Raw genomic sequence first — 13,047 nt, forward strand, 5'->3', positions numbered from 1 at the left:
GGTCATTTCCAAGTGATCTGGCACTCAGCAGTTACCAGCTCTTTCTCCCCATAAACCTTTAAGTAGAAGCATGTGAAACCACAGGAAGGATGAAAACAAAGGGGCTTGTCACTTTGTTTATTATCTCCCCTGGCAGGCCCGCAGCCAGGAAATAGCCAGCTGACAAAATGGAAAAACCTGCTGCCAGAAGCTATGAGCTGCTGTGCCCAGCAATGCAGCACATAAGCCTGGATCCCAGCTCGCACAGAACCGGAGCCTGGCACGCACTGGGCTGTCTTTTATGACTGCAGCATGCCAGCAGCGTAAAAAATAATTGTACTGATCCTCACATTAGAGATGTGCTGGAAAGAATGTTCCTCTTATGTATGTGACTTTGAGCTGTGTCATGGCACCCTAGGACCATTGCAGATGTACAAACAGCCGGAACGAGAATTTCCCTGCTTTTGTGATATTATGTCTCACTATTTTAGACTGTGCTGTAACTGCACTGATATTGTTTCATTTGAAAATCTCAGCACAATATTCACGTGCTTACATGGACATTGTTTTAACCAAGAAGTGGTCTCCAGAGACTGTTAATGAGAGTTTTACGTTGCTGCAGTAACACATGTTCCACAGTGACCAGGAGAGGACATTATGTATTTTCTGCTCTTCCCCCAGTGAATTATCAGGTTTCCAGCCCCCTCACACACCTCCCCTGTAAGGTACACTTTGTGTCCCAGGACAAAGAACAGAAATGATTTTGCTGGAGACAAAATTGCTGAAAAGCCGAAGATACATTATGTTTGAATAATCTTTCTGAGCTCTGGGCAGTTACCTTCGGGAATCGTTCCTTGTAGACGTGATTCATCATAACAATCTCATTATCAAAAGCTCCACTTGTTCGTCCAGGGCTGGGGGGAAAAAAACAGGTTTATCTTCAGAAAACCAAGTAATTATGGGTTTGTGCAGTCTTAAGTGCCTTTGGAGACTCATCACACTTTGTTTTCTATTCAACTGCTACGTTTCACAAGCCATTAAAGCACATTCACACCAAGCACTCAGCATCCTGACAGTTAGTGACTCTCCCAGGGCACCTCCACCCCCAAATACAGCTCCCCAGTGCACCTCAATGGCTGCCTGCAGCTCATCCGCCACCCTACCCTCCCACCAACAGCAACACAACTCACTGCTGTCCTGAAGCATCCCCTCTGGAACTGCTCGTCATTCCTGACTCGCAGAACATCCCCCACCACATTCCCAATCTGCACCCCGAGCTGTTAGTCTCCGGGGGGAGAGACTGGTCGACAGAAGAGACTGCCTGGCAGCTGTCTGAGCTGAATAACTGTCTGCAATAAGCTACTCTGACCTCCAGACTCATGGCATTTATAAGCCAAGGTAGTTTTGAATCTAGATCTCCAGAGCTGAGAGACTAATGTGTCCATTAAAGAAAGGGCTTGTCCTTTTTCTTTCCCTCAGGGTTATAATTTCTGTCCCAGTCTGCACCCTAATGCCAGTATTACAGACAGCAAAGTATAATGCCACTGGAGAGATGCCTAGACCACAGCCAACTGGGAGCAGGCCAGCACTGTGCCTGACACCCAGGGCCTCTCGATCTGCTGCTGTAGTTGTCTTTTCACTACTGGCAGCAAAACAGCTGATTTTTGCACAGAGGGATCTTCCCGTGAACTGTTTATCTTTTTTAGCCCAACAGTGAAGTCAGCGGACCCTTCTTTCTCCCCTGGCCACAGCGCCACCACTGGAATCTTAATCCTGTTACACAAAGCCAGATACAGGGAGCAGCTACCTACTCGTTAACCAAGATATAACAAATGCCAAGATCAAGACCAGTTTCAACTCTCCCCCCGTTCTCATTTCAGTAGCTAAGAAGTGAGCCACAGCTTAGCGAGGGACTCTTTGTATTTTCTAAGTACAAGTGATGGCCGCCATATAACTAGCATTTCTTTGGTAAAACATTCATCCACTTGTAAAGCCCTTGAGATAATTAATCTAATTTTAATGAAATTTCAGGCAACAAAGCCCAGGACCAATTACAGCTCTCGCCCTACTAATGAGGACTCTAAACACATTCCACAACAGGAAAAAGTATTTAACTGAAATATTCCCTGTAAGGATGCACACTTGCTGCATTTGACAACTGGAGAACAAACCAATGAATGGAAACTCGACATTCCAATGCACAGCGAGTTTATGAAGGGGCACTGTCAAATTCAGGAGGTCTGCATGTTTAGTCTATTGTCAGTTGCAGAAGTTGAGGAGGAGTTGCCAGGCACTCTTGCTTGTACTTCTCTGCTCCACTCCCATGCTGGACCTTTCTTGTGAATTTCATGCAATGTGCCTATGTACAAGAAGGGAACAGACAGATGCAGCTACACACAAATACACTGCATGTCTGAAATCTCTGAGAATGCTGTACACCTGCTTGCGGCCCTGGGTCTGAAAAAGCAATGGTCGGGGAGAACGGGGGAGAGGGAAGAAAAAAGGCATTGCAAACAGATGTACTCAGAGCACCTAGCTTTTATTTAATACGCATAATGCTTCTAGATCCAGTTACATAAACAGATTTTTTTAAATCTTTCAAAGGTAAGTCTGATTCCTGGCCTCCTGACTTTGATCCCAACCTGCAGCAGGGTCTGCAAGGACAGACTCTCAGGTATGCCCTGATCTGATCTGAGGATCAGTTGAGAATTTACCTCTCAATCTGCTGTGACCCACCCAAGGGTCAGCGTGAAGGCATGAGTCCCAACTGAAGGACACAAAAACAAACAACATAACAAGGCACTTCAAACAAAGCTTCTGTAATCTCAGCCTCAAGAGCCTGCGTCTCAGGCGTAAACAGTTTCCAGCAACAAAAGCCTCATGCTAGCAGACTTGTGTATGGCTTGTACACCAAGTCCAGAGGAGAGCCTCCCGAGAGGCAGGGCGCGCAGACAGGATTAGCGTGAGATTTATTGCACTGTGCTTTGGAATTAAACTCCCGCCATTCTCCATTCGTGGAAGCGCTGCCGGGAAAGCAGTGGCATTTCTGTAGAACACGGTCTGTGTAGTAACGCACAAGAAATACCAAGTTTCACACCCCCAGCCTCTCACGGAGAGCAGAGAATCAGACTGGTGGTCAGCATTATTAGCACAGCCAAACTGTGACGGGCTAGTCCATAACTGTCCACGAGGGGGCTTCCTGCACCTTCCTCTGAAGCAGCAAGTGCCAGCCTGCGTCAGACAGGGGATCCCAGGCTAGATGGGCCTGCTCCAGTCTGGCAATGCCTATGACAATGAAATGCCTCCTTCACCAGCATCATTTACATGCATCAGACACAAAACTTCATGCACGTGTGCACACAGACATGTACGCACACACACACTGTGGAAAGCCCAGGGGCAGCCAGAGGCTTTGGATACCTTAGGCTCCTGGATCGTGGCCGCAGGCAGGGTGAACGGCGCCCCTCCTCGTCCGTGACACTCTCTGTGCTGCGGAAATGTTTAGAGAGGAAATGCAGCTCATCAAGGGTGGGCTGGTATGGTAACTGGTGCAGACGCTCCTGAGAGGATGAAGACGACTGGATAGAACAACAAATGCAAGCAGTTAGAAGACAGCTAAATTCCTTCATTGGAGCAGGATGGAAACAGTTCATTAGAAACAGCTGCCTCACACTCCTTTAATAGATTGGAAATCCTGACGGGCAACCTGGGGGCCTCGCTTTTTACAAACACTCCCAAATCTGCTGCACATAAGTGTGAAAAATGCATTGCATTAGCCCCCAGACACCATGAGATCAGGCACCGCCAGCTGCCCCAGACAACTCTGACCTGCAACTCCTCTGCTGTTCGAGCTCCCTACAGAACAACTCTGTAGCTGCTCCTCAGTCCCAGCATGTAGCATCCTCTTCTGTTACAGCCCTGGGCTCCCCAAACAGCTCCACAGTACACCCCAACCCAGACATGCAGCCCCCAGTATTAATTTGCAACAAAAGAACCCGCCATCTACAAAGTGTTGCAGCTAACTCAGATGCACACTGTAAAAATAACATCTGAACAAAACATCTGGCCATACAGAGAAGCCCCAGAGAATGCGATGTTGAGGAAGGGAAACTACGGAGCTCAGGGGAGATTTAAATCCCATGGGACATGGTGGTACTGGCCCCTTCGGAGGGAGGCAAGTCCAGAGCCTCTGATTCCCAATTAGGTTTAAAAGAGGCACCTGGGCCTGAGGAGACAGACTGGGTGAGTCAGGTGAGGGCAACAAGGACCAGGAGACTGGAGAAGGTCTCCGGGCTCATGAGGCCCTCCCGCGAAAGAGGGAGGAACGGTCAGGAAGCCAGTGGAGGGGGCCACCCAGCTCACCTTCCGGTGCCAGAGAACCAGAGCCGGGAAGCTGAGAAGACCAGATGGGGCTAGCCTGCTGATCTTCCCATGCCAAAGAAAGCAGGAGAGGGCTGCAGGCTCAGATGCCTGCTGGCTCTCTGGGCTATAGAGCTGAAGCCAGAGGACCTTAGAGAGGCTGCGGGACACTAGCACCATACCAGAGAGGAAAGCGTGGTCAGAAACGCTGAGGTTTCTCATGGATGGACTGTGGGGACTTGTGTTGTTACAGTTTGTGCACAAAGGGCTTTTGTTCATATTAAATTAATCCTCCAAGGGCTGTATTTATACTCAAGGAGCGTTTAGATTATTTCTGAGAACAACTGAAGGGGAAACTGAGGTAGGCACACCGGGCAGGCCACTATTTCAGATTTCCCTCTCCTGTTACAGACGGCTGGATGGCTTTACCGAGACAGTGGAACTGGGGGTGTTAGTCCCATAGCCAGACGAGGGTAGCGAAGCCAGTGACCACCTTCTGCCATCAGCCCTGCAACAGGAAACACACGGATCACACAGGGAAAACTTTGTTTAAATGCAAACAAAGGAACAATGAATGTCAAAGTGCTGTGGGCAGAAACAGGCACCTCGCTCTGGCCCAGACAGCTGCAATCCAAAGCCTCTTATGCGAAATGTATTTTGATATCACTTCATGTAAGTAATAACGACTTTGTACAATTAATTTTATGGCTGAGAGGAATGTAATGCTAGAATCTTGGAAACTAGGCTCTGTCCCCTGCTGCGGCAGAGGGACACACTGGTGCACGTGTCCCTATGAACTGGTGCTGTTCTCCGTCAGTGAGCAGGGTGACAACTCGGAAGTGACTGCAGCCACGTGACAGCTCTATCCTGGCTTCTTTCCAAGCTGTGCTCGAACGAATCCACTTAGGGAAGGGGAAAACCATTAGGGTGGGATTTTTAATGAGAGTCAAATTTGGGCCCCGGGGATTTTATTCTACAGAACAGCATGATTCCTTCGGGCGTATGAAAATGAACACGCACAATGGACATGCCCCCACCCCACCCCTGCAATAAACAAGAAGCCAGAAACTTAAAACCTAGAAGGATATTTTTGCTGGAAGTGTTTTCTAGTAGTCTAAGGGCCTAGGAGCCCAGCCCAGGGCTCTACATCCCTATGTTACTGACTCACTGTGTAGGTCACTTCACCTGTCTGGCCTCAGCTTCCCCATCTGCCTAACCCAGCTGTCACGGATCCACAGGACAGGTGCTATGCCCCAGCTTTTAAACCAGGGGTGGGCAAACTACAGCCCAGGGGCCACATCCGGCCCTTCAGACATTTTAATCTGGCTCTCGAGCTCCCGCTGGGGAGCAGGATCCGGGGCTTGCTCCGCCCCAGCACTCCAGGCAAGGAGCGGAGTCGGGGGCTTGCCCCGCTCCTTGCATACCGTGGCTCCGTGTGGCTCCCGGAACAACAGCATGACCCCTCTCCGGCTCCTACACATACGGGCAGCCAAGAGGCTCGGCACGCTGCCCCTACCCCAAGTGCTGCCCTCACAGTTCCCACTGGCTGGGAACCATGGCTAATGGGAGCTGCAGGGGCGGCATCTGTGCACGGGGCAGCGTGCAGAGCTGCCTGGCTGTATGTCCACATAGGAGCTGAGAGGGGACATGCCACTGCTTCTGGGAGCTGCTGAGGTAAGTGCCACCTGAAGCCTGCACCCCAACCCCTTCCCATGCCCCAAGTCCCTGTGCCAGCCCATATCCCTCTCCTGCCCTCCGAACCCCTTGATTCCCAGCCGCACCCCAGAGCCCCACCCCACTGTTCCCTCTAAGCTGTGCGCGTGTGCGCGCGCGCACAGATCCTAAACCCCGCGCACACGGCGAAACACCGCGCTCACAAAAATTTGCACAGAAGCACAACAATTTGCACAGAACAAATTTTTTGCGCACACGGCCTGTCAAAAATTAGAGGGAACATTGCGCCCTCCCAACTGCCTGCCCAGGCCTGGAGCCCCCTCCCGCACACTGAACTCATTTCTGAACCTACCACAGAGCGCGCACCCCCCCAGCTGGAGCCCTCACCCCCTCCCACACCCCAACCTCCAATTCTGTGAGCATTCATGGCCCACCATACAATTTCCATATCCAGATGTGGCCCTCGGGCGAAAAAGTTTGCCCACCCCTGTTTTAACCAGTCTCTTGGAGAACGCTTCATAATGCAGACCCCCAAGGGCTCTCACTGTTCCTTCAGGAAAGGCCATGCAGCCCCACTGCCTTCAAGACTGAGCCTCTGGGCTTCAGCCAGCCTGCTTCGTGCTGTGACTTCTGCTCAGGGAGTCCAACTGAGAGACTCCTCCTTCGAGACTTGTACATGCCCCAGGGAGTGAGTCACTGCAGCCAGGATGTGCAGGACACCAAGCAGTGTTTTTCAAACAGAGTAGGGTTAATTAGTCAACTGGAATGCAGCACTGGAAGTCCTTAGATTAGCACAGAGAAACGAAGGTGAAAATAGTTCATTCCAGCCAAGCCAGAGCAATCCACCAGCCAAACTGCAGTGAATTCCATCGCAGGCTCTGTCTCTCTCAGATTCCTTAGCCAGTCCCAGGTGAGAGCAGCCAGCTTCTTCCAGAAGCCTTTTCTTTATCCCTTGCTGGTCACCTCCCAGTCCTTTGTCTCCAGGCAGGGCCATGCTGTGTTCACCCCCACCCCGTCCCAGAGCTTTGTTCAGTCCTTGGGGCTTCCATTGTCCTGCTGGACCCTCTGTTGATCTGGGTCAGTTTCAACCAGTTTCTTAAGGAGCCTATTCACTACAGCCCAGTCAGCAAGGGGACCTTGTGTCCTGTGCTGTCCCCAAGAGGAGACTTGACCCTTTTCCCTTCACAGGGTAGCAATGCAAAGTACACAGGAAACTGAGGCACACATAGGATTCATGAAAATATTACAGAAAATTCCTGCTTTATCCCAGCAGCTTGCCGGGATAAGTTACGAGAATTGGCTAAGCCCCCACAGTAAGGCCTTTAGCAGTGCCAAGGACTCTCACATCGGGAGCTGGCTCAACCTCGTAAGTTGCTTGCATTATCATTTTTCTGTTTTCCCATCATTAGCAGCTTGAGAATAAAGTGTCACTTGCTGATCCTAGCTCTTTCCCATTTGGCAAACAAGGAGTTAACACTCCCCGTTTTCCCTAATGATCCTTGAAATTAAACCTGACCTCCTGTTCATTTCTGCCTGGGTACACCAGGGAGGCTAACAGCATCAACCCAGCAGGGCCTGGAGAGCACTGTTCCCATCTCCATCCTGCACATGCATTGGCGATTTTTCCTGGTGACCTAGTTGTAGATTTCAGAGGAGCAGCTGTTTAGAATCCAGGACACTGTTTATAATCTGGTGAGAAGTTTTAAAGTGGGGCAGAATTTGGGTCTGAACTCCTGGCCAACGGCAGCATGAAGGGAACAGAGCCGTGTCTGTGCCTGGAGCCGCAGAGAATTATGGAGGCCAGTCACAGACTGATTAAATCTGGCACTGCCACAATGGGGGTTACGCTCAGGACAAGCGAGGTACAAACACACAGCGACAAGGGACATGTCAAAGTGGAGCAGGCATTACCCACTGAACACAGGCCCCCTCCATTCTGCACCTCTCTCTGGAAAGGCTTGGTTCCTTCTCGTAATTACCTGTCAGTCCGAGGAGCATGACTGCAGGGTGGTGGGAGATTATCAGCCAGGAAGAGGGAGCGAGACACAGTGGCAGAGGAAAGAGACAAACAGAAAGAAGGAAAAAAAGAACAAGACGGTAACCGAGAACAACACTCCCAGGCTTGCTGTCATTTCCTAGGCTCACGGGTTACCATATTCTCTCTGTCCGTGGGAACACTGACAGCTCTAGCAGGCATCACAGTTCACGCAGTCTCCAAAGAGCTAAGGGGGAAAATCTGCACATAGCAGAACTCTGGGGACAAATGCTTCAGCTAACGAAGTGCTTTGAAGCCCTTTTGTGCCGTGCTCTAATTTATGAAGGGACTCAGGAAAGAGGGCCTCCTCTTCCTACCCAGCTGGGGCTGTCTCTAAACACCCACCCACAACCCAAAGTGAGTTTTCCTCTTTATGTTAGTTCTGGCTTGAGTCAGGTGCAAAGCAGGCAGGGTTTGTGCAGTGACTCTGCCACTGGACCGTCTCAGTCCAGGCCCTGCAAATCCCCCTGGCCCTTTCACTCCAGCCACGGATAACTCTCGAACAGAGACTGATAATCACACTGAAATGTGACATGGATTAATTAAAGAACATGATGAAATCCCCAAGCACATTCTCACCATGAGCACGTGTACCATGTGGACACTGCTCTCTGGAGGTGAAAGGCAGCAGCCAGCAGTTACCCACTGCGCCACCTTTTGCCATGAAAACAATACTGTAAATGAGAGTGGATTCTTTCACTTCTCTCTCAGTCCAGCCCTGTCTGCTGGTATTTACTTTCTCTGTTGGGGGTAGGAGAGGGAAGGAGAAAGCAAGCCCCAGTTTACCTGCGAGCAAAGGGAAAGTTGACAGACGTGCCAGTGGAGAAGTTTCGTGGGCTATCCAAGGGGCTGCTCCCAGCTGCAGACAGAGAGAGAGAGAAATTAATGCAACTTCTGATCCAGCCCACTGGCTTGTTGTCTGGGATCTCGCCTCTGACAGCAGAGGTTACTTAAGGTTAAAGAGTCACAAAGTAAATTGTGCTGTAAAGATTTGTTATATTCCTACTGGAAAATAAACCCATTCCCTGAAGACAGGAGACATCCTGTGGGGAGATAACTGTCCCCGTCACTGTCACGACAACCGCAATTGCTACGAGGACAAAGTTAAAACATGGCCTCCCCCACGCCAATCTTTATTTATTAACCCATGTCTTGTGCAGCTGCCACTCTGCAAACCCCAAGTCTAACACACACGCCCGTCCCAAGGGGCTGACACTCGGGTTACTGCTAAAATAGAGAAATCAACACTGCTGGCACACAGCATCTTCACACAGCACATACACCACTGAGAAGGGATTTCATAATAATCGGAATAAAAAAAAACAAAACCCACAGAAGGGCAACCTGGTGTTGCCCCTCCAGTCCTTCCAACAAAGGATCCTGCAAGGGACTGAAGGTGTCAGCAAGCTGCCTTCAAGATACCTTAGGGCCATGCATTGCCCCTCCAAAGTAACCAGGATAAAACCACTGCAGGTGCATAGCCTGCTCCCCAGAGCTCAGACCTTCCCTACCTGTCGGCACAGAGAGCGGGGAGAGAGGCCGTGAGAGGGTTGGAGACGGCGTTCCCACCACCAGGCTTTTCCTGTTACTGCTCCGGCAGCTAGAAAGGGAAAACAGAGTGTCATTGTTGCATGGTTCCCAGAAGCCAAAGCAAAGGGGGCGCGGAAGTTTATAAGGCTTAGGGATTTATAAACCATCTCAACACTCCACGTGCTTTGCTTTACAACTGTAGCACCCCCAATTCATGCAGGAGAGCCCCACCGGAGTGCCAGCCCCAGAGCTCAGCACCTCTGGTATAACAGAACAGAGCATGATGAGCCCAGCAAAAGGGGAGAGTGTGGCCTCTGGAATGCTTTCGAAGAGGGCTGGCATGATTTTATTTAACAGGAAACTGGTCTCGCCCAGGTCCGACTTCCAGTTCCAGCTGGACCTAGGGGAGGGTGGAGCTCACAGACAGCCAATATCCAGCAAATAAGAATAGAAAAGAGCCAAAAGGACCTAAAAAGGGGGAAGCAAAGAAGAAACTGCAAGTGGTTTCATGCCCATAAATGAGAGTTTGATGGAAAAGGCCCTCTGGTTCCTAAATTCACCGTCGTAACCAAATAATACAGTAAATCACTGTTGTTTATGGTCTAAGTTTAAACCACTTTGCTCTGATACCTGTGAGCCCGAATGGACGAGCATGCCCTATTGCCAGAGCTCCAGAGACACCACTGGTGAAACTGTGCTGGCTTTTGCTCCATAAAAGACAGTTGCAGGATCAGTTTCCCCTTTCAGCTGTGCTCCATGTCTGTATTCAAACACTAGGATTTGGTGACTACCTCCCCGGCCAGAGGTTCAATCTGGAGAGCCTTCTTTAAACAAAGGATGTGGAAAACAGGAGCAAAAAACCAAGGGAGCAACAGGGCCAGGAAGGAGCAGAGAACCTTTTGCTAGCTGGAAAGCTATTTGAGAATCCAATCCAAGCAAAGGAATCACTGTGTTATAACCATGGATAACCCAATCTTCTGACTTATCCTAGATCAGCTGTTACAGCACAGAGGAGGGCATTGCAACCTGCAAACCGAGGAAGGCTCACCACCTTGGAATCAGACCCATGGGCTCTGTCCCTGTGTGCTGGTACCCCCCCGTAAGTGACCTTAGCAGAGAGTCTCCAACCCCAAATTTTCAAGAATCATGAGACTGTAACAAAATCTCATGTTTTTTTAAGCCATACATGTGGGGATTCTTTTTGTTGTTGCTGTTTTTCTTTTTGAGAACTTTGCCACTCTTAGCCAGAGTGCTGGTCCCAGGCCTGGACAGAAGAGGAGGGTTCTGCAGTTAGGTTTGCGACTCCCTCAGCTAAAACTTTACTGCAACAGAAACAGTTAAATCAAAACCTGAGCACAGTGGGTGCAGAGGACACTCAAAACCCAAATCTGACAGAGCTCAGTGAAAGCCAAAAGGAAGCTGAGATCTTGAGACATGGAATCCTAATGACCAAAGCTGTAACAAGACTAGGCAGGTGGAATGTACATACTTTGTATGGTGCGGGAAAGCTGGCACAGGTTACATGAGAAATGAAAAAATACCATCTGACCATACTTGGTGTAATAGTGGGACGAGATGGGCAGGGAGTGGGAAGATGATATCTGAAGGCGCTACAACCGTCGACTCAGGAGGAGGAACACAGAAAAGAAGTGTAGGAATTACGCTGGACCACATCACAGTGAAAATCCTGCTGGCTTGGGAGCCAGTGAAAGACAGACTAACGACCAGGTTGAAACAAGACATGTCAAGGGAACATTAATGCAAGGATATGCATCAACAAATGCACAGCAAGCAATAGTGAAAAGGATACAGTCTACAAGCAGGTGCAGCAGTCCTGAATGTCATGCCTAACCACAACATCAAGCTGATGACAGGCGAGACTTCCAAGCACAAAGTGGCAACAACTCTACTGGCTGGGAAGAAGTCATGGGCAAAGTAGCAGAAGGCATCCAAGATAATGGCAAATGGCTCTTGAATCTCTGTGGCACAAACCACTTAAGAGGAGGCTGTCTCTTCCAGCACAATAGTACTCCCAGGCTCACAGGGAGACAACCAGCCAATGTGATGGTCAATCAGATAGACCATGAGTGTATAACTAACAGATGGGCATCTTCTTTGAAAGATATCAGAATCAGCAGAAGAGCAGATGTTTGCTCAGATCATTATCTTTTAGTAGCCATGTTACAATGTATGCTCAAAAAGATCACAAAGATAGGCAACAGGAGTGTTACAGCAAGCGAGAAGTTCAAGGACAAAGAAACACAGATCAGATTGCATTTAGCAACCATTTCAGTGTTTTACAGGATCAGGCTGATGAAAACCTGGAAGACAGATGGTCAAACTGACAGAAGATGGTAGTTGAGACAGCAGAGGAAGTAGTGGGCCACTGAAGGAGGCAGAAGGAAGATGTGTGGATTACATCTGGAACATGAACAGTGATTGACAAAGCTCTGAAGGCAAAAAAGGAACAGTGCAAGACAGGCAGAACTCTTAGAGGTGGATGCAAAAGACAGAGACAGGGATAAAGAAATAAAGGAGAGATGCAGGCAAGAGAGAAATGTCTGGGTTCAGGAGGTTGCAGAAGCACAGAAGGGAGACTTTCAAGCAGCTCTACAGAATAGTGAAAAACCTCTCAGGAAGCACCAGACCATCCCTTGTGATGCCCTTCAGGGACTCTCATGGACAGATGCTGAAAACATCTGAAGAACAAGCCAGACAATGGAAAGAACATTAAACTGTTCAGAGCTGATGATTATGCACAAATAGAAGCAGGACCAGTAACACCCAATGAACTTGTAGCAGCCATCCCAGTCCTCAAACAGGTATAAGTTCCCGGGACTGATAGAATTCAAGCAGAGGTACTGAAGGCAGGAGGCAATATTCTGACTGAGCAGCTAACAAAAGTAACCAAACATGGGTGAAAGAACAAGTGCCACCAGACTGGAAAGATGGTATCATGGTGGCACTGCCAAAAAAGGGGGGGGATCTTTGTGCATGAGCAGGGGAGGTACTGTAAGGCTATCAATTCCAGGCAAAGTATCAGCTACCATCAGCTGAACAGAAGGAAGACTACAGTGGATGCCATACTACAAGAGCAAGCTGGGTTCTGTCCAGGTAGATCATGTTGTGAACAGATATTCGCTCTTCAACAGATCACTGAAAAAGCTATTGCTTGGCAAAAGGCATCTTAATTAACTTCATTGACTTTAAGAAAGAGTTTGATAGTGTCCATAGAGAGACCCGTGAAATATTGCTAGAAGCTAGGAGATACCAGACAAGCTATCAACATAATAAGGAGTTTATATGATGGAAGCAAATATGCAGTAGGATCAGATACAGTCCTGGGTGAGTGTTTCAATACTGTGACTTGACTTAGACAAGGGTGTCTGTTATCAATTTGCCTTGTACTATCGACAGTCTGGGTGATGAAGCAGACAACAACAGGCATTGCTAAAGGGGTAAAATCGGTT

General features: G+C 49.1%; 1 protein-coding gene across 15 annotated transcripts in view; it reads right to left on the reverse strand.

Annotated features, from left to right (window-relative positions):
- Window positions 1-13,047, reverse strand: part of MAST3 (microtubule associated serine/threonine kinase 3) — a 75,253-nt gene that overhangs the window by 25,593 nt on the left and 36,613 nt on the right. For 9 of the 15 annotated variants that reach the window (XM_043535671.1, XM_037885876.2, XM_037885877.2 and 6 more), the window contains 6 exons: window positions 9,559-9,647; window positions 8,834-8,906; window positions 7,992-8,012; window positions 4,768-4,846; window positions 3,400-3,557; window positions 818-893 (listed from right to left, as the gene is read on the reverse strand). In XM_043535671.1, the coding sequence (XP_043391606.1) occupies window positions 818-893; window positions 3,400-3,557; window positions 4,768-4,846; window positions 7,992-8,012; window positions 8,834-8,906; window positions 9,559-9,647 (496 nt within the window). Of the gene's footprint in view, window positions 1-817; window positions 894-2,150; window positions 2,320-3,399; window positions 3,558-4,767; window positions 4,847-7,991; window positions 8,013-8,833; window positions 8,907-9,558; window positions 9,648-13,047 lie in introns of those variants that run through there. The other 6 variants (XM_043535673.1, XM_043535669.1, XM_037885875.2 and 3 more) reach the window with 3 other exon arrangements.

The sequence above is a fragment of the Chelonia mydas genome, chromosome 25 (genome assembly GCF_015237465.2).
Source record: "Chelonia mydas isolate rCheMyd1 chromosome 25, rCheMyd1.pri.v2, whole genome shotgun sequence".
Lineage (NCBI taxonomy): Eukaryota > Metazoa > Chordata > Testudines > Cheloniidae > Chelonia > Chelonia mydas.